This window comes from Vanessa atalanta, chromosome 2 (genome assembly GCF_905147765.1).
Source record: "Vanessa atalanta chromosome 2, ilVanAtal1.2, whole genome shotgun sequence".
NCBI classification, from domain to species: Eukaryota; Metazoa; Arthropoda; class Insecta; order Lepidoptera; family Nymphalidae; genus Vanessa; species Vanessa atalanta.
The window spans coordinates 14,240,097-14,259,739 of record NC_061872.1 but is presented as its reverse complement, the minus strand read 5'-3'; the positions used below and the strand labels follow the sequence as shown (position 1 = coordinate 14,259,739).

Sequence of the window (19,643 nt, the reverse complement as noted above, 5' to 3'; positions counted from 1 at the left end):
TGTATATGAAACAGTCAACGATATCCAATTCGATTCTATGCACATTTACTATGCTAGTGTCTGTCTATGTTCTATCGTACCTACTACGAACATCTGTTCCTACGTGATATAATCTCATATAAGCTAAAATTTTAACCTCAACCTACAATCGGTTTTATTATGACAATGTCAACACTGTAAACCGAAATTTTAAGTCAGCGCACGTAACCGCACGTGCCGCGGTAACCGGGCCTCGAGGGTTCGTTCACATAACAGACCTCCAAGCTATCGACAGGAAAATTGACCGACTGTTCATACAATTATTTATAACATACAAATCTGTTAATTGTCTACATAAATGTTATTTAATAATGAATATAATTTAATAAAATTGTCGTAATTATGAAATGTACAAAGGTAAGCAGCCGTGTCTTATTATTCCAAAGCACAACGCTCGCACCAGCTTTGAGCTCTATTATAATTATTATTGGGTCATAAATAATATCTAGGTGAGGTTGAGATTTGAGGCACATGACACTTTAAAATACTCAACATTCGTTAAAATAAATATAAGACATATCGGCCATACCTAATATCAGAACAACATCTAGATTATATTTGCCTATAAAAAGATCCAATCTATTTATTGCTAACATCAATAAGCTTCTATGACGTATACGTAATGGTGCAGCCACACTGCAGTTATAAATCATCATTTGATATGTATTAATTAACATTTTGTCACAAATTCGAGAGAAGGTTATCAAATGTTTAGATGTTATGTAACAGTAATTATATTAAATCAAATTAGATTCAAAGTCCAAACCGATAGTAGTAAAATATTACGCTTTCGTTAGTATGGGTGCGTTAAAAAACAACCCACGAATCGTAACAGAATCAAACGTATGATAGTATATGTTATAATGATATATAATATTCAATGATATAACAAAACAATAACTGCGGTGTGGCAGCACCATAATGTGTACACTGACTCGGAATCACACCGGAACAGAACAAAGGAAACCATTGTTTACTCGTGGAATACAGGCGCGGTATCATAAATGCCGAACAATCCATAAACTGGAATGCAAAATATCGGTGCGTTTGGATGTTTGTTACACAATAAGACTCGAACGGTGGAAATGACTCTAACCAAATTTGAAACAAAAGGCGATGGTCAATCAGGAAATACGTTTTAAAAATATACAGGAAAAAGCAAGCAAGACTTAGTACATAACTAAATAAGCGATTGCCTTTCTGATTCGGTCCTCACGTGTACCACAGGCACTTAATGATTTCCTTTAGCGTTAATTGTTATCGCTGTTGTTTATTATTGTGAGTAAAAGTTCATTTGCATATTCGTTGTAATAGTGATATAATTAAAGCGATTAAAATCATCATCACATAAATTATGGCTAATTAAAGCATTCAATCTAAGCAGGCGAGTTGACAACCAATATTTTATAATGTTATATTTTATTATATTATATGCTATTTTATTAGGAATACTGTAAGATATTAAATACTCCTAAATAGTTTTTTGTATGACTACTAGAAGTGCATCCACTTTTGGTCAAGACTCTGGAGGCTCAAGGTGGTCCATTTTCTTTTAGATAAGTATCTAACCATATAAAAACGCTACAACCAAATAAAATTATTGTTTCACGAGTCACATATAACAACAGTAGACAATTTCAAACGCAAATTCAAATTTTAATTTTTAATACACTCTTACGTTAGCGACAGAGAACGAAAAAAGTATATTATTTTAAAAACAAGCTTCGTATACCTGCCAAGTTAATTACACCAAGTCAATCCACATGACCGATGTCAAGCGATTGGTAGTTATTTATAAATACAACGATATTTCCGTCACAAATATTTTTATTGAACCAATCGGAGCGATGACATCAACATAAATATAAACAAACGCGAAACGTTAATTTTAAAAGGGAACAAGTCCAACGGATGTTTACAAAACGACGCCGGGGTTCGGATAAATCACACTTCTTTTGATCTAGCTGCTCTCTAATGCGAAGTTGTTTGACTTGGCTTAATTAATGTATCGTTCCTTTGATTCTTCAAATGTATTCGATTATATTTTTAAAACGTTAAGCTTTACCGTTTTAGATTTCACAATAATATCCATATCATATACGCCATATGTATACATAAATCGCTCTGGATATCGTAGAGGATACTGAGTAAAATTTCTGAAAATTTTTGAAAGCCCGTCTGTAGATATAGTACCCACTCATTAGTAATCCTACTGCCAAACAGCAAGGCTTAGTATTGTTGGGTAACTACAGGCACAAGGGACATAGCATCTTAGTTCCCAAGGTAGGTGGCTCGTTGGCGATATGTCTTCATGCTGTCCATTCATCGTCAGGTGGCCCAATATCTGTCTGCCTAATTTATCAAAATATAAAAGCCATGCGTTATTAAAGTCTTCGTAAACCCTAATTATTGTTTGAGAAATGAGCCGTCAAACTTCACATAACAGACAAACAAGTCGGCCTAACTTATCGTAATGAGAAAAGTTTCTGCGGATCTCTCGAACGAGCTAATAGAGTATGTTCATACACAAATATAAATAGATCTTTTCCTACTTCATTGTTTCGAAGCTGATTCACTTTATGGTATCATATGAGAAAGTTCATATCACATCTGTGACTACATTTATAATTGCATTTCAAAATTACCTATTTATTTAAGAACAATTATTTTCAGTAATTTCGTCAACAAATTACGACAACTCTATCTCGCGGAATTTGACTCATATCCACGAAATATTTCAATTAATCTCTTTGCCTAATCTACAACGGTAAATCTTGCATCATGATGCAGAGGATATATTCAATTAAAACTAACATGTCATAATTATTGAATAAGTTTCTTACGAGTTCTTCTCGGTAGAATTTTCATTTCGCACCGATTAATGGTAGCTCTACATTTAAATGTTAATCTTTTTACTGGACAATTGAAAAGTGTTCTTAAAAGAATACGCCAATAAAGTATAATTTGATTTGATTTAAACATTCAGAGAAATAAAATAAATTAAACTGTAGCCCATAAACCTTAATGATGAATCGGAAATTAAACGAGTTTTTACGAGCGCTTAATGACTGTGGTTATACGTTACATTAAATATTATGAAATTCAGCGGTTACGGCACACTGGGGTCACCGCACAATTAGCTGACAGCTAATCTTGTGGTATGGGTATTGTAAAAGTAAAGGCAGAGATGATGATCATTGTGCAGTCACCTGCGAAGTTGATACACACGCCGCAAGCGAACGTCACGATTCCAAATAAATTGGTCGTAATATACAATCATTTAGAATATGCAATGTTTCAAACGTATATATCATGTGTTAATAACGCGTATCTATCTTATGGGACTGCATTTCTTTCGTTTATTTTGTATCTATAAATATGTTAAAATATTATAAGTTCAGAACACGTCTTGCGTATTTAAACTGCGGTGACACCTCAAATGCGCAGGAGAAATTATAGTGAATCTGTGTGTCCACACGCAGGCGCACTCTAATTTCTTACCCTGGTGATCGTAAGGGACGGTAGATCTAAAGCAAACGGAAAACAATCAGGTGCAGGACCAACGGTAGAGAAGTATAACGACACTACACTGGCAATTTCCTATCACCCATCCTGATTCTGCACATATTAAGAAAAAGCCATAATTTAATTTCCCCAAAACAAAAACCTTCCTATAAGTAATTGCGAAGCTAATCGAGTTCGAATATTACTATGAACGGTCTCGATGGTCAACTAGCGGAAAAAAGTGTGCATAATAGGCTTACGTTTAGAATACAATAAAACATCTGCACCGGTCAACGTCCCGTGTTTAACCGGTGGCATTACCGCAGCACGTTGCGTTTGCTCTACGTGATCGTTGTACCACGGGACCAGCCGACCGGTTTTATAACCTTCGCAGACTGCGCTTCGTTTTGTTTCTGTTTATGTAAATGAACCAGCTAAATCGTTTACGTACTTATATACGATACCTTCTTAAGCTTTAGACTTTATACGAAGATTCGACACTCAAAAATATTAAGGGAGCGAAATATAATGAGCTATGAATTTGAATATAATAAGCGGACCCAACGTTATTATATACGTTAATATAACGTATTCAGATCGGTCATCTGCGCAGGACCCGTTACGACCAGACAGTGTACAGACGCACGCCAAAATAACTTTGCATGCTTTCCGAGCCACGACAATGTAAGCACTATCCACTTCCAACTTCCAATCCCGACCTGCTACTGGCAGGAACACCTAACAACTCTTTATACACCCATTTCGGTTGGAAGGGTGAGTGAAATAACAAGGACAAGGCAAACAGACCTATATTATTTATGTTCGCAAATATAATACTCAATAAATTAACTTCAACGATACTCAGGTGTGTCGTAACATAACGCTCGAATAATAATAATCCCTTAAAGTATGTTTTAGAGGGTTTATTCGGTCGGCTTATACACGTAGCTACATTACAAATACAGGTTTAAACCGCCCACCTGCATGCGGGTCATGTTTTAACAACGGCTTAGATTTCGTTTCATTCTTATATTTGCTTAAAGCACGTTGTCGTTTAACTGAAATATATCGAGCTAACAATAAAATTATCAAAAATATATGAAATAAAATGATGCGATAACTAAAACTTTGTAAGATTCATTAACAAAAGACCTATGTATTGTACTAAGATTGTACCAAGATCACTTGGGGGTAGAACTTTGTACAAGCCCTTCTGGGTAGGTACCCATTCAAAATGTATTATATCGCTAAACAGCAATAATAAGTATTATTGTGTTCCACATTAAAGTTTGAGTGAGTAACACAACGGCCATAACATCTTACTCCCCAAGATGTTATGTCATTGGCGATGTAAGGAATATATAGTAAAAAATTCTTCCAGCTCAAATGTCTATGGGCGGTGGTGGCCAAAAATATCATAATAAATATATATAGAGTCTACACAAAGAAGATGTATGCAACGAATAATTAATCCCATCTTACTCTAACAAGATAGTTTCGAAACTGATGGAAATTTTATACAGATTAACGGAATAATTACAGATAATTAATTTTATTCGTGTTTAGTCACACGGAAATTTTTAAATTGTATATATTACTTATGTGCATTGTGCATAGATATCAGATAGCCTTTATGAGCAGGCGTTGGTAATTTAGGGTTGGCAATACAAAGTTAATTAGATATATATGTATATATATCATATAATATTAAAATGTATATAAAGTCATTTAACTCAGGAAACTTAATTGTCACATCTTACATTACTTATAAGTATGTTCATAAGTATTTTTAAATGCAACGTGTAGTGATATACAATAAAAATAATACAAATTTGCAGAGCGCTACGAAAACTTCCCACCCTATTGCTCCGTATAAATCTGACGAGCCCTATGTAAACTTAGCTCGTAAGTGTACAAGTTGTAATTGTTGATTTTGCCTCAAGCGTTCCACGTTTAAAAACGAAACTTGTTGCTGAAAATTTTATTTATTTTAGTTTTACCTACAATTTCAAAGGGTTTTTTTTTATTATAGTACGTTAAGTATTAAAAATGCAAAAATGAATTATGTAATTATATAACAGTGGTTTCAGCTATATGCAACTTACCCATACTATCCAAGATATATATATGTAAATAGCCAAAACTGTATATACATATAGCCTTCCCAGAAAATTATTATAACTACGTAAAAATCAACCCACGCTCTTTTTATATTAGCGGTTATAGTAAACATGTTAAAAGCCTCACTTAAAAACGTGTTCAGTGAGAGTTTAGTTACATTTTGATTATCTATTTCTGTCATGATAGATTTGTCATTATTGTCGAAAGAAAAATATATAGCGTTTACTAACCAATCACCCCAAACAACATCTACAGGTAAACACTTTAAAGCTTTACGGAGAAGCGTACTTGTTTTTGCTAAAATAACTGAACGTTTTAAATATAGATCTTCTAAACAAACAGCGATAAACATAAACCCGAATTCCGCACTGTGCAAAGCTAAGTGTGGACAGGTGCTGCGCAGGCGCCGGCGTCGGGCAGCCGGCGTCGATAACGACAGCTTGTTTATATTGCCCGCAATCTGATTTTTTTGCAATTTGACAGCTACAAAAATAATCATAGAATCAATTTAATATAAATATCGCAAAATTTGAAGAATGCAAACATTCCGCACGTGCCTACGTGCCACGTGCAATAAGTTAATAGCGATAACAATGTTAATAAATACTTCTATTAATAATACAACATATAACTAGTTTTATGTGCGAATCCTAGATCGGTCATTACATTTAAAATGTGATCCTATTATCTATAACTCCACATATGTTATGAACACTAAATAACGGTCGCAATCGATTACACGTAACCCAAAAACGCACAACCAGACGACAGTCACGCGCACCCGTCCCGTCGCGCCAGTTCCCAGCTATCGGATTACGGACAATTGCGCATGCGCACATGTGGAGCATCGCGCGGAACCAGCTGGCTTCACGCATCACCGATAGGTCGAGCCAGCCACCCACTGTCGTGTGACAATCCTCTACCTCGAAGACTCCAGAAAGTATCCAGTTCCAAATGTCTAAAGCGGAATGTCGTATGACCGGTTGAGGTTCGTAAATTCAATTTAACGTTTGTCTAATCGAAAAACTAAGATTATTTATTCGGAATTAAATGGATATTGTGAAACGGAAATATAAATATATAACTTAAATTTGTACGTCACGCGGAACATTCTATAGACTGATAAGAATAGTCAAGTAAATTACTATAAAAAGGAAAGTTGCTCAAACTCAGCCATACGTTTTCGTGATAAGAAACACATAAAGCAAACGCGACAAAAACGATGGCTGCATTCACTTTCACGAGAAAACATCCGCTTCTTACTTAATCTCTTAATAGATAATAATTAATGCATTAATGGCTCGGCTTGCGTGATGATGCTTGAATTAATGAGCTTTGAGAATATGCAATTTGTCTTATCTCGAACGAAAATACTGAACTCCTGTTTGGAGATCATCTCCATAACCCGCTTGAGGCAAGTCTTCTAATTTCATGAGACATTATTCATTCTTATAGTAGCAGTTTTAATTTGTGCACTAAAAAAATTAAGAAAGGATATCATACCATCACACAAAAATAACAGATCGAAAGAGAAAACGTAGTGAGTTTACGGAGTAGAAATCAAAGATTGTGACATGGAGCGGCATTATTACGCCCCAGTAAACAGAGTCCGATTACAGGTTCTGAGTTTTTACTTCTACCGAGTAGAAAACAGTCGTGAAAGTGCTGTGATAGGAAGCATTATTACGAAAACGCATAGTATAGAAGATTATACTGAAGAAATTTTAATATTAGTACAACCATAAACAAGAACCAAACATTTCCAGTACATAATTCAATCTGCTCCGTAAGCTTTCGTGTCGTTACGAACGCATGAGGAATCACGTGCGAATCGCTACCAGTCCACGCATTTTTAATGCAGCTAAACTATTAAAACTGCAAGTGGCGAATAGATTTACGAACGACAGACACTTCAATAACTCCAGGAAGAAATATGAAAGTAATTGAATCGCGGATGAATTATTGACATGCAATTCGTTGGAAAACGGTTCAAGTCACATTTGAATTATTTAAAACAAAACTGGTCTTTGGTTAATGATTGGAGTCATCGTAAATGACAATATAATCAAATTATTGAATCGCGATCGCGACGGCGCTAAAACAACACGAGTCTTCGGGTGTAATACATTGCTAGTAATTTTTGAGAAAAACTGAAATTGAATAATTAACTTTTAAAAGGCTACGTATATTAAACTTCAAATAATATTACAACGGACTAAGTACATTAATAATATTATGTTTAAATAAGGATTAAAAGATCTCGGTTTCCTTTGTAACGTAGAGGTGAAGGTAATCTCTCAGACACATTGTAACCAGCTAGAACGTTAACCCAGTTAATTAGTTATTAGTCGCCAACACAGACTGCGAGCCATTGACCCTGTGACTAATCAGGCGCTCGCTGATAACACTGCGGATAATAAACGAAGATATCATATTGATATATTATCTTTATTTATATGAATACAATTTACATAAAAAAACTAATTCATCATCGATTATTTACTTACTAAAATATATGTACACACGTAACATGATAAATGTTTGTCGATAATAATAGGACATTAACTCTGGTACATAAAACTTAATCGCCTCCCTAAAACATGTTAAAAATGCATCGACTTATCTAATCGGGCCATTAGGTTATCACCGAGCCGTCATTAAAAAATAACAAGGCTTGAGGCATGAGATAGTTACACGGAAGCGATATGGGCACGTTAAAATAGACGAGGTCTGGCTACCAGCCATGGCTCGGGCCTTGGTACCTCTGATAGCGAGTTCATATCTTGCTTTGCCCAAATTCATTAATCAATTTAACTGTATTATAATAACTATTTTAGTATGAACTTAGCTGTCGATGCTGATATACTTTGCGGTGCACGATTTTGACGACAAATATAATTAAATGAAACCCGCACAAGTGATACCTATTGATCGCTATAATATTTGAATCATCAATTACGACATATTGACATACAACAAGAATATCATATAATTAATTTAATACTTTATTGCTAACAGGAATGTTTGTACATGAATGTTTCACTTTGAAACTCTGAATCAATATAATTTAATAATTGAATAAAACTACTGTAACAACAAACAATTATTTACTTGTTTCTAACAAATTAATGACATTGACAAAGTAAACAATAAATTATTTGACAAATCAATTTAATGTCATCAGATTTGTTAACTAACAAAGTTGATTACGATAATTGAAACCGGTGATAAGTGAGGCCGATTTAGAGTCACGAGTACGAGCCGTTAAATTCGTTCATGTTCGTTAATTATAGAGACGATTTTGAATTTGCGTCTCGGTGAAAGACAAACGAATCATTTCTTGGAAATCATTCAAACAATATGCCGAATGAAATATGCTAAAACTTTTAGATGTAAGTGAAAAGTATAGTTCCACCAGAAAGTGGAGCTGCATATGCATTTAATAAAATATAAAACCTATAAAAATGTAAATTGAATGGAAATCTCGAGAGCGTAGTAAGTTATAAACTGATTCCCTCTCGTTAAATGAAATGTGTCAGATATCGGTGAACTGGAGCAAAAGAAGCAAAAATTTAAATGCTACAATTCCTGACGCGCCGCAACCGCTCGCGCCTTTGTATCTACTTAGCGGTGTGTGAAATTGCAACTCGCTGTTAAAGTAATATTTAAACTCTGTCGATATTGTTATAATTAAACGGTTTCATATTTTATCATAAAGCACAATACATACCTAAATGCCAATTTTTAAGCAGACAATAGTTACCCACGCAATATCGTTAAATGTATTCAAATAATAATTAAGGCGATGCAGATTTCTCTGTCAGCGTTTGCAAGTCAATTGCAATAGAAGCCGGCCGCCGACTGCATCGGATCTAATCCTCAATTACGAGACGGTTCGGAGCCGCGCGCCGGACGCCTCCGCATTCCTATGCATCCCGAGGGGTCTCGCTAACTACCCACATCCCAATTCCATGCGCGGAGGGAGGTCATATTTCTAACCCTAACCTTTCTACATGCTAAGGTTATTTAAATACATTTTCCGAGAGCCGCCTTTTCAAAAACACCGAAGAATGTAAGGAACAAAGATCAGACAAAGCAATGTCGAAAATTGTTATTCTATTTTCGTTTCGTGATTTATGAACGATACGAGAGCAATCTCGCTTTTGTTTAGACAACAAACCGAACGCGTAATGAATCATACGCTAAATTACTTATCATGACATAGGTATATAGATATATATAAAAATACATTCGACCAAGATTTTAATCATCTTTTGTAAATACAAATTACTAACCATGAACATGTAGTTATGCAAGGAATAGAGAAGTTGAAAGTATTCTTGTCTAAATAATCTGTCGATGTAATCGATACTCAACAATGGACAGGATACTAGACTAGAAGTATATTTCATCTAGACTATCGGACTATTGGATAACGAGAATATTTCCGGTAATCGGAACTCGGTGTCGTATCGACAGTTCTGAAATTCTATCCGCTGATATATTATATCAGCGAGTTCCTCTTGGCAACTGATCAAACGAACGACATTCATTGAATTATTTTTAATTGGCTCAAATGAAACTGTTATGTTTTCTAACGAACCTATCTATCCATCTTAAACAAAGACTTGTTTAAGATCTTTGTTATCTTTGTGAAAAAATACTAGTAGTGATAATTAACACTTAAGAGAAATTCATCTCTGTAGCTCTTTCAAATAGGTACTTTTGCGGTGCTAACTCGAGTGAGTCATGTTTTATTGTACCTGTCTATGTTTACATAGATGAGTACAAAGCTTAGTGCTTTAAAATGTTCAAACATCGTTTAAAAAGCTCGCGCTGTCGTCGCTGGGTAACATATGGATATTAACCAAAAATCGCAAATTTAAATCTGTACTTTTCACCTCCATCGATGAAGAAAAGAAAAACTTCACTAGGAAAATTACATATTGCAGATGAAATTTTGCCAACATCAATATATATATATATAAAGGACATTTATAGGCGGTTACTAAAATAAATGTTTACCAAAAGTATATGTTATATGAGATGGCACATTTATATCGAATGACGCAGGTTTGGTATAATGCTACTGAAGCTAATTGATGGTTAATTCATCGTCACTGAGTGGATTCGGTGTAATCGCTTTACAATACTGCATGTGTGTACGACAGGCAACAAGGCGGCCGCTTTGATTGACGACCCTCTTGACTCAGCAATAAAATCTCTGCAGCTGGCGTTTTACTTGCAACAGAGTTTTATTTAATTCGAGCTATTTCAAATTAATTGAAAACCATTTGGTTTCCAATCGTTCATTTTCTTGTATCAAAAATAAAACACGTTAAAAAGCATGGACAAAAAAAGAGTAATTTATTTTGATAAGATGCGAAAATTTCGAAAAGCCACAAGATAAATGTAAGTGTAATTTTCCTTTAAGTGTCATTATAATTGACGGAATTATTTGTCATCGGCTGGTTGGAGAGTTTCCATCAACTTTCAATTTCCTCAGTGTAGGAAACAATTATAAAATGATCACGTCAATTAGGGGCGAGCGATAGCAACATTCCCCGGAGGGGAGGTGGTTGAGGAAGAGTTGCGCAAGAGGGCGTGGCGGGACCTGTCCCTCGGTCGTACTGTACCACGACATGGTTTATGGTTCATTTATGTCGATATTAGTTGCGTCATAGGCGGACATCATGCGCGATACACTATCTATGAGTTACATTACTTAGTTTTATATTATGAAATGAGTTTAATCCAAAACAATTTTCCGAAAAGTTGATATAAGTCTCTTTAGATAATTAATTACGATGGTAATATGGGCTAAATATAAGTGTAATTTTCTCGAGGAACATAAGAAAAGGTTTTATGTTAAATATTTATTCGAGTGCGCATCGCCCGAAGCTCATTGTATTTTCTCTTTGGAAGCTTATGTGATTTATGTAGAGTGGATTGCTACAGTGTAGGCGACACTAAGCTCCGATAATGTCCCGGTGCACGATTCTCATTACGATAACGGATTATTTAAAAAAAATCGCGCCAAACAAGAAACATGGAAGAAAAACAGTTAAAATGAAATAATAATTAGATTTGGTATTTTATAAATCGAATCAAAATATACCTACTTTATTCTAGGAGACTCTTGCGGGACTTTAACTGTGGTAGCTTTCAATTGAATATAATTTAAAGGTACCACGGATTAATGTAGATTCTACCGAGAAAAACCGTCAAGAAATTCACTAATTACACTTTTCCCACAGTTGCATAGATTATTATGCAAATAATTTCATTATTACTAATACCGCATAGAGATCCTAACTCCACACTTTCTTATCGTCTACATAATCCTTTATCGAGTACCTAATACTCCTTATTGACGAACACTTTTCTTATGTTAGCATGTGATCAAAATTTATTAATTGTCAAAGGTAAAGTATTTAAGAATTTTTATAAAGAAAGAATTGTCGAATGAAGGATGAATTGAATTTGCGGAGACGGGAACCAGGTTTTATAAAATTTTCTGTACTTCTCATGTTTATACTTATATATTAAAATAATCAATATTATTATGAATAATCTTAAAACAGGTTTAATGTTTTAACACGTAAATATTTTTTTATTTACCTGCTAGAATGATCCTGAAAGTTGCCGCCGTCGAGCAGCCGCACCTTCGCGAAGAGGACAGCGGACACGAAGGGCACCTCGGTGAGCTCCTCGAGGCAGCACTGCACCTCGAACTTGTATCGCTTCTTCTTCGTCATGAACGCCATGACTCCGCCAACATCGGGCCCGGACGCCGGCCTCACCGGGCGCAACCGGATTCAACCGGACTCGTAGTACACTAACTAGATAGAACCGGTACGCGGCGGTTAACACGAGCACTTGCACTTCACTTCACATGTGTGTTATTATCACAACGCACGTGTAAATGAACTTTAAAAAAAACTAAACTACTATCTACGTAGATAAATAAAGTGGTGGAGCAATTAATTTGGCATCAACGTTGACTTGTCTGCGGTGCCGATTAGAGCCGCGGATCAGTCGCATATCGGCTGATGTCGTTGGCCTGAAAACAAAATTAATGCTCGTATACATTAAGATAATTTTAATTGTTCCTGTTGTTAAACTAATTGAGGTGACGCGTTTTTATTACACAACCTTTCAACACTTTCTTGTTATTAAAACTTTAGAATATTAAACGTATTGATGGATACAATTTCAAGTACAAATAAATATTAATAAAATCACATTTCATACCATGATAATTCAGAAAGTAGAAGCGCTTGTGCTCGTACTATGGTTTAATAGATCAAAGTATCGTGAGTACAGCTTAGTAAACTTATTTATATACATAATATTAGCTGTTGCGTTTCCCGAGGAAGTAGTTTTATAAAGATAAAGATTAAAACGGCCAGTAATCGAGTGCGTTGAGATAGCTTATCATTATCAAGGACGCAGACTAATTTAATCATGTATTATCGCAGCCTGTTATCATTGATCTTAAACCGATTTACTCTGTTTATTTGAGAAACTTATATTCATTGTTATTTCACAAATATAACGTCGCTCACAACCCACTGGCACACGTTTTGAGTGAAAACAAACGACTACGTACTTTCAAAACCGCAGAAATGGAAGACTGCGAGGAATTATTTCGCCAGGTGTAATGCACAGCATCAAACCGATTCTTTCGTAATCTGAAACAAACATACATCAAGCTATCATATGTTAATTACAACTATTATTATCTACCATTAAAACTGATATTACAACAACGCTTATTTCAATAACACGAGTTAATAATCGTAGTCTTATAGGTAACTTCGTCTTGATTTGCATAATATAGAGAAACAAGGCTAGCTAGAGGATGTAATTAATGTTTGAGGCGTTGCATTTCGAGAGTACAATCTGCTGTAATGTACCCATTATATCATTGAGAGCGACCTTCGCGTGCTCCCGCTTGCACAAGCGCAGCAGCGGCTCATTACAGGTGGCCTAACGCGAGGATTGAGTTGTGATACGTTAATACTAATATCATACAATATGACAAGCTGCCGTCGAATAAACAAGAACACGGACGCAAGACCATCCTCCAGGAGTCTCTTAGTCGCTTCTCATTCTCTCGAGCGATCGAATGTCTTAATTTTAAATTACGCAAAATATAAGATACATTTTATAATGATTTGTAAGATTAAAGAGAAAAAAGCAAGAAAAGACTATAATTTAGCAACAACATTTAAGCTAGTTTAATACTTTAGAAAAAATTAATACAAGTATTTTATATTACGAGTGCAATATATTTACGAAACTTTATAGAGGAAAGCGAGAATTGCATCATAAAGGTGCGTACGTCAACGACTAGTTTTATTTTTCAAGAACTTTAAATGTTAAATAAATTACCTAGAATCGAATTCAGTTACGATAATGTTGAAGGACACAATCATTATTTTTTTGTTAAATGTCAAAAATGCTTTTTAAGTAATCATTGTCTTTAATTTTCCTCTCCATCAAAGCAGAACATTTGTTTTTTTGGACGCTCGCCACAACAAAATTTCAAGTACCGAGTATAAAACGTATAGACAAGAGTTTGCACCATACGGCTGGTGTTAAATTTGAACTTATGTGTTCCAACATTGGCTATTATTTACCAATGAACTTATGAAGAAATAATTATAACAATTTTTTTGCTAATATTGCGTTGGTGTTCTCCGTCTTCGTGGTTTTATTTTGAGTTAAAATTGTTTAAATGAAATTATAATGAGCCAAGGTGACCGTAATTACAGGTGTTTTTTATAAAATAGGTAGACGGATGCGACACCAAACGCTAATCGGTTACAACCGCTCTTAGACATTGGCACTGTATGAAATAATATAATATTTGTATATTATAAACCATTCTTTGCATCGCCATTGCGCCGCCAATATTGGGAACATAGATTGGGCCTGTAGTTACACTGGCTAACGAAACCTTCAAATTGTGACATAACAAAACTGCGAAGATATTAGGTTTAAAACCAGAAAAATGTTTCGTGTGCTTAATTTGTTTTAATAATTCATCTCATGCCCGACAATGAACAGAAACCTCGTAAGAAATCACACAGTCATCCTAAGATCTTTTCTGTACTTGCCTGTAATTTGGGCATATAAGTACTATCAGTTTAATATATCGACACAGGTTTTTTAATGACTGTAAATAAAAAGCTTCTTAAGATAAATATGTTTCGAATCGATCATGATTACTCACGGTTATAGAATAGAAGCTAAATAAGTATCACTGTCTTTAGTGGTTCGTCTATATATATATACCTATGTGCAAGTTTCGCATCGTTAAAATCAAAGACAAATAATGTTTGATGCCGTGCGTCCACTGTTTCATAAATTATCACCCATACATACATACATAATAAAATTGTAATTGTAGACTGAGTAGACTGTGTTTGTAGGTCAACTAATCATTGTAAAATCGGTGAACATCAATTATATTCCAGTAACCTAAATACATGTCTTTAGCATTTCTGCCAGTACAAAGACAAAATGGTGAAATTGATATAAACCGTAAGTCTTATATATAACCAGGGGTTCAAGTGAAGACATATACTAATAACTTTCATGTGTCTAATATTTTTTTACAAGCTTGATTTTTAAAATGAACTTTTACAAGCTCTTTTTCAAATAGACTTGCAATGTTTGAGCGTTAGTTTGTTTAGGTCGATCCTTGCAAACTGAATAGGAATACTTAATACGGAAATAAAGGATAGAGTATAGCTGAAAACTGAGTTCGGAGATGTAAATTTACACGTTGGTTCAGGTCAGATGACAATTACTGTCAGCAAGATTTGATCTTTAGGCGCAGATTAGACCTCTAATACAAGCAAACTTTTTAAACACCATTTCAAATGATTGAATGGTTCCAAATGTTACGGAAAAATTTTGTAAGTGATTTTTTTTTATTTAATCAAGAAAATAGAGAAAAGATTGGCTTTAGATGAAGGAACTACTTAACGGTGATCAGCATAGACACAAAAATAATATTAAAAAATATTTTTTACAATAACATATTACTCGTGCTCGATAGTAGAGGACATCACGGGAAAATCAGCTAAATTCGCTGAAACCAACCCAGAATTAAGTACAGTTTAACAGAAGCAATATTTGCCCAGCTTGGGAAATTCACGGGATTACTTTCCGTACATAAATCACAAAAACTCCGTGTCCGAAGTACACTGCTAACAAAATCGCAGTCACAGATCGTCTGATATAAACAAGTAAATATTTTATCCGATTCCTCGTGAATATTGGCGTAGCGCCAACCGCGAGGCTGTTTCGGTATCACCTTGGAAGTTAAGGATATTATCGAACAGAAATGCTATGAGATCGTCCTTACAAAATAATGTTTAACTTTTCCATTTAACTAAGTTTCAGGAACGTTTAAATTTCAACATCTTATTTACAATCTCACTATTTTCCTTTGATACATTGTCGCGTACGGTATAACGATCAGAATGTTTGTGAACAACATTGCTAATAGCTCTTTAGTACAATGAAATTTGTAAACAATCACAAAATTAAAAGACGAAAACGTACTCCGCTGAGTTTCTTTCGTCAGTTTTGTTCAGATCGAGAAATATCATTTCTACTTTTTAGACTCGTCTATAAATTTGTAATTATATTCTTCTATATTGAATAAAGGATTTTATATTAAACAGTAATTTGACAACCTTAACGTTTAGACAGTAAAAAGTTGGCTAGTAGCTACATCTAGCACCATCATTGGTTATAAATAAAATGAAGCGTATAATTGGTGCTGGTGGAATATTAACTAGCGTTATTTTCATTTATAGCAGGAAGGTCGACGGATAATAGACGACCTTATGGTGTGTAGTCATCGCCGCCGTCTGCACGGCGATATTGTAAGGGTACAGGCAAAGGCCAACGGTCACATTACTAACACTCTACCAATCACGGAATCTAGTTGAGCCGCACATCTGTAACTAAGGGATTATTTCACTTTAATGTATTTCTTTTAAAACTGATCTTTTAGCTCAAGAGTACCGAGTATAGTGGTTTATATCTATAATAACAATGTATAACTTAAACTCAACCAGCATTCGTTTATTTCGCTATTCTTGTTTTGATAGATGAGTGTCCCGGTGTAACAATAAGCGCAAGGGACATTAGCAGTGCATCGTGGGGGTATGGGCCCCTCTCACCACCGTATATCCATGGTCAATTTGCCAGTCAGTCTTGTACGTAAAAATTACGTATATTTTTTTTAACAGATAAATGAAGCATTTAAAACAATACTAGGTGAATGTAATTATTACCGTGAGTCACAGTTTGCTATCGTGGATGGTGGTGCCGCTAGGCGCCATAGTAACGATAAACGGACAAACAGACGAACATATGCAACGCAAACACATACTTGACACGCGCCTAACAATGCGAGTAGATAAAAACATTACGATTATATTAAATGGCATGAATGACAATATGAAATTTACGAATAACGTTAGTTTGTAAGTTTTAGGTTAAAAAACAGAATAAAACGGTGTATCGAACCATTTATTACACACACAAAATATAATATCTAGAGTCAGAACTACTTAAATCGAAAAAAAAAATAGTGCAAAGCAGCAAATTTAAATATCTTTAAAATAGAGCCTTTATTTTATATTATGAAATGGTCAAGTTCAGTGTTACAAGCCACCGCGTCGACTCTAAATAAAACAGTTGTAAGCGAAGAATGAACGTTTTTGAGCGCTGCTGGTACTGCTTGATATATTGAATATACCAATACACGCTATTTATTCGCAATTATTGAAAGTAGAATTTTTGATTGCTTTTTTTTATCGTTTTGTATCATTTTAATATTCCCTTTATGTATTCAGTGTTTATTCATACAAAATTGTGCGTGAACGCGGAAATACCAGTGACGCTTCGTTGCGAATATTGCGATTCTGTTGGGTAAATTGTCGTAACGTTGTGTGGCTCTTGTCTGTGTGAATCTTATTTACATTCACGTTCTAACTACACCCCTATTGAATATTATCTTTTGCGGTTTCCTCTCCATTGCCATCTTGGGTGGTCAAGTGTACAAGACCTAGACGGGGTCCATATACGGGGTTCTTGCTATAGCCCATTCCAACCACAGGAAGAATGAAGACAGTATTGGACATAGAATTGACGTATTATTGGTCAAGAACTTTAATAATCTATTATATTTATTATGGATTTCTGAAAATAAATTGCAAGTTTGCAATTGGCATTTTGAACGTCGACGATATCCGTAGTTAAGTAAAATAGTGTTGTATTATAAATCAAAATATCAAGATTAGTTTGCAGTGCACAATATAGCAGAGCTATTATTAGCAAATCGCAGTTAATGTATCAGCCGTCGAATCATTTGGCCAGCTACTAATAATGGTAAGGTGTTTTGAAAGTGTATTTTTGTGAAAATAAAGCGTTAGTTAAATCCAAACGTACAAACGAATAGTAGCATGGGAGAACGGGGATCATCTCTTATAATCACGGCTTATAATCGTCAATATCATTAAGTTCAACGCAACCAGTGCAAAAATTATATTTCCAAAATTAATAATTCACAATTGAATGAGCCTTGTTGATAATCTTTACGATCTTTACTTTTCTAGTGGCTCCAAACATAATTTTTTTCTGATGCGAACTTAATTGCTTAAACAGCTGATTGAGTTTTTATAATTATTATTCCAGCAGTTTTTCCACGGCACTTATACAAGTCTGCTGCACCTAGACCTACTTTTCCTCGACTTTTTATAGTATTTACTTCATTAACACGAAAAGTATAAACAAGTGTTACTTGAAAACCACTGTTACTAAACAGAAACTGTATATTATAGTTAGGTAGGTCCGATATAAATATTTCTACACAAAAAACATTATCCATACCATATTTACATATGTAAAGCAAAAAAGCTAATAAATCACTTTATAAGCGTAACAAGTAATCGCTTAAAATGGGCTAAGCGATATTTCAGCGCTAGCTGCCGTGACGCAATAGTCATCGCCAGCGGAGCATACGAGGCCGATCGATCTCGCTCTAGCGACACCGGCTGCGCGCACGCATGAACCGCTCATACATTAGACCCCAACTCTAATCCAGTTTTAATTGTTTAGCATATATAGTAAGAAATGTTTATACAAATATAAATACATTTAATGTAATATGAGATAAATAATATCAATAAAAAATATGTGTACGAATTATGTTTAACCTGAACGTTAAAAATTATGAACATATAAACGAGTCCTTTCGAAATATGACTACCTAGTGATAAAAGGGGCAGTGACACGAAGGGAGCAGCACGAAGGGAGGACGCCTGCCTTCCCACGTTATTATATAAGCTCCGGTGTGAACCATTTGAATACTGTCCCGTCCCTCGTTCCATACTGGCTTTATTGAGCAATGTGAAATGTATCAAATGGTGTAAACATATGATGCGACATTCAATTAAATTGTATTCTCGAAACAATCTTCCACATACAAATGCTCCTTGAATAAGATACTACAATTCCAAAATAGTTTCTAGTCAATTACGGCTGATGTCATTACTATTTTAAAACACTGTTCGTGGAACACAAAATAGTGTTCAATTGACTTCGGTCGCCGACGATATTTGCTTTGCAGAAAAACACGAGGAATTAATCGCATCTGATAAGGCTTTGAAGCGTAAATCATCTCGACTGAGGTTCGGTAAGGCACTTAAAAAATCCCCGAAGCGTAGTACGTACAGTGTAGGGTTGTCGTCTATCTCAAGTACAAGAAGAAATAAGATTAGAACTTATGATTTAGAAATTCTATTTGTATCCGTAGATATGAATATCTGTACTGACAGTATACATGCGAAAGTATCTGGTACGCTTTCACGGCTGAACCACTGAATCAATTTTAGTGACATTTGGTACGAATCAAGCTTAAACCCTAAGGACGCACACGGGCTACGTTT

At 34.9% G+C, this 19,643-nt stretch overlaps 1 protein-coding gene across 4 annotated transcripts in view; it reads right to left on the bottom strand.

The window, feature by feature from the left end:
* Positions 1–19,643, bottom strand: part of LOC125075768 — a 66,553-nt gene that overhangs the window by 31,677 nt on the left and 15,233 nt on the right. For 3 of the 4 annotated variants that reach the window (XM_047687532.1, XM_047687505.1, XM_047687523.1), the window contains exons 2-3: positions 13,277–13,358; positions 12,286–12,727 (exon numbers count right to left, since the gene is read on the bottom strand). In XM_047687532.1, the coding sequence (XP_047543488.1) occupies positions 12,286–12,431 (146 nt within the window). In that variant the 5' untranslated portion in view covers positions 12,432–12,727; positions 13,277–13,358. The remainder of the gene's footprint in view (positions 1–12,285; positions 12,728–13,276; positions 13,359–19,643) is intronic. The other variant, XM_047687514.1, reaches the window with a different exon arrangement.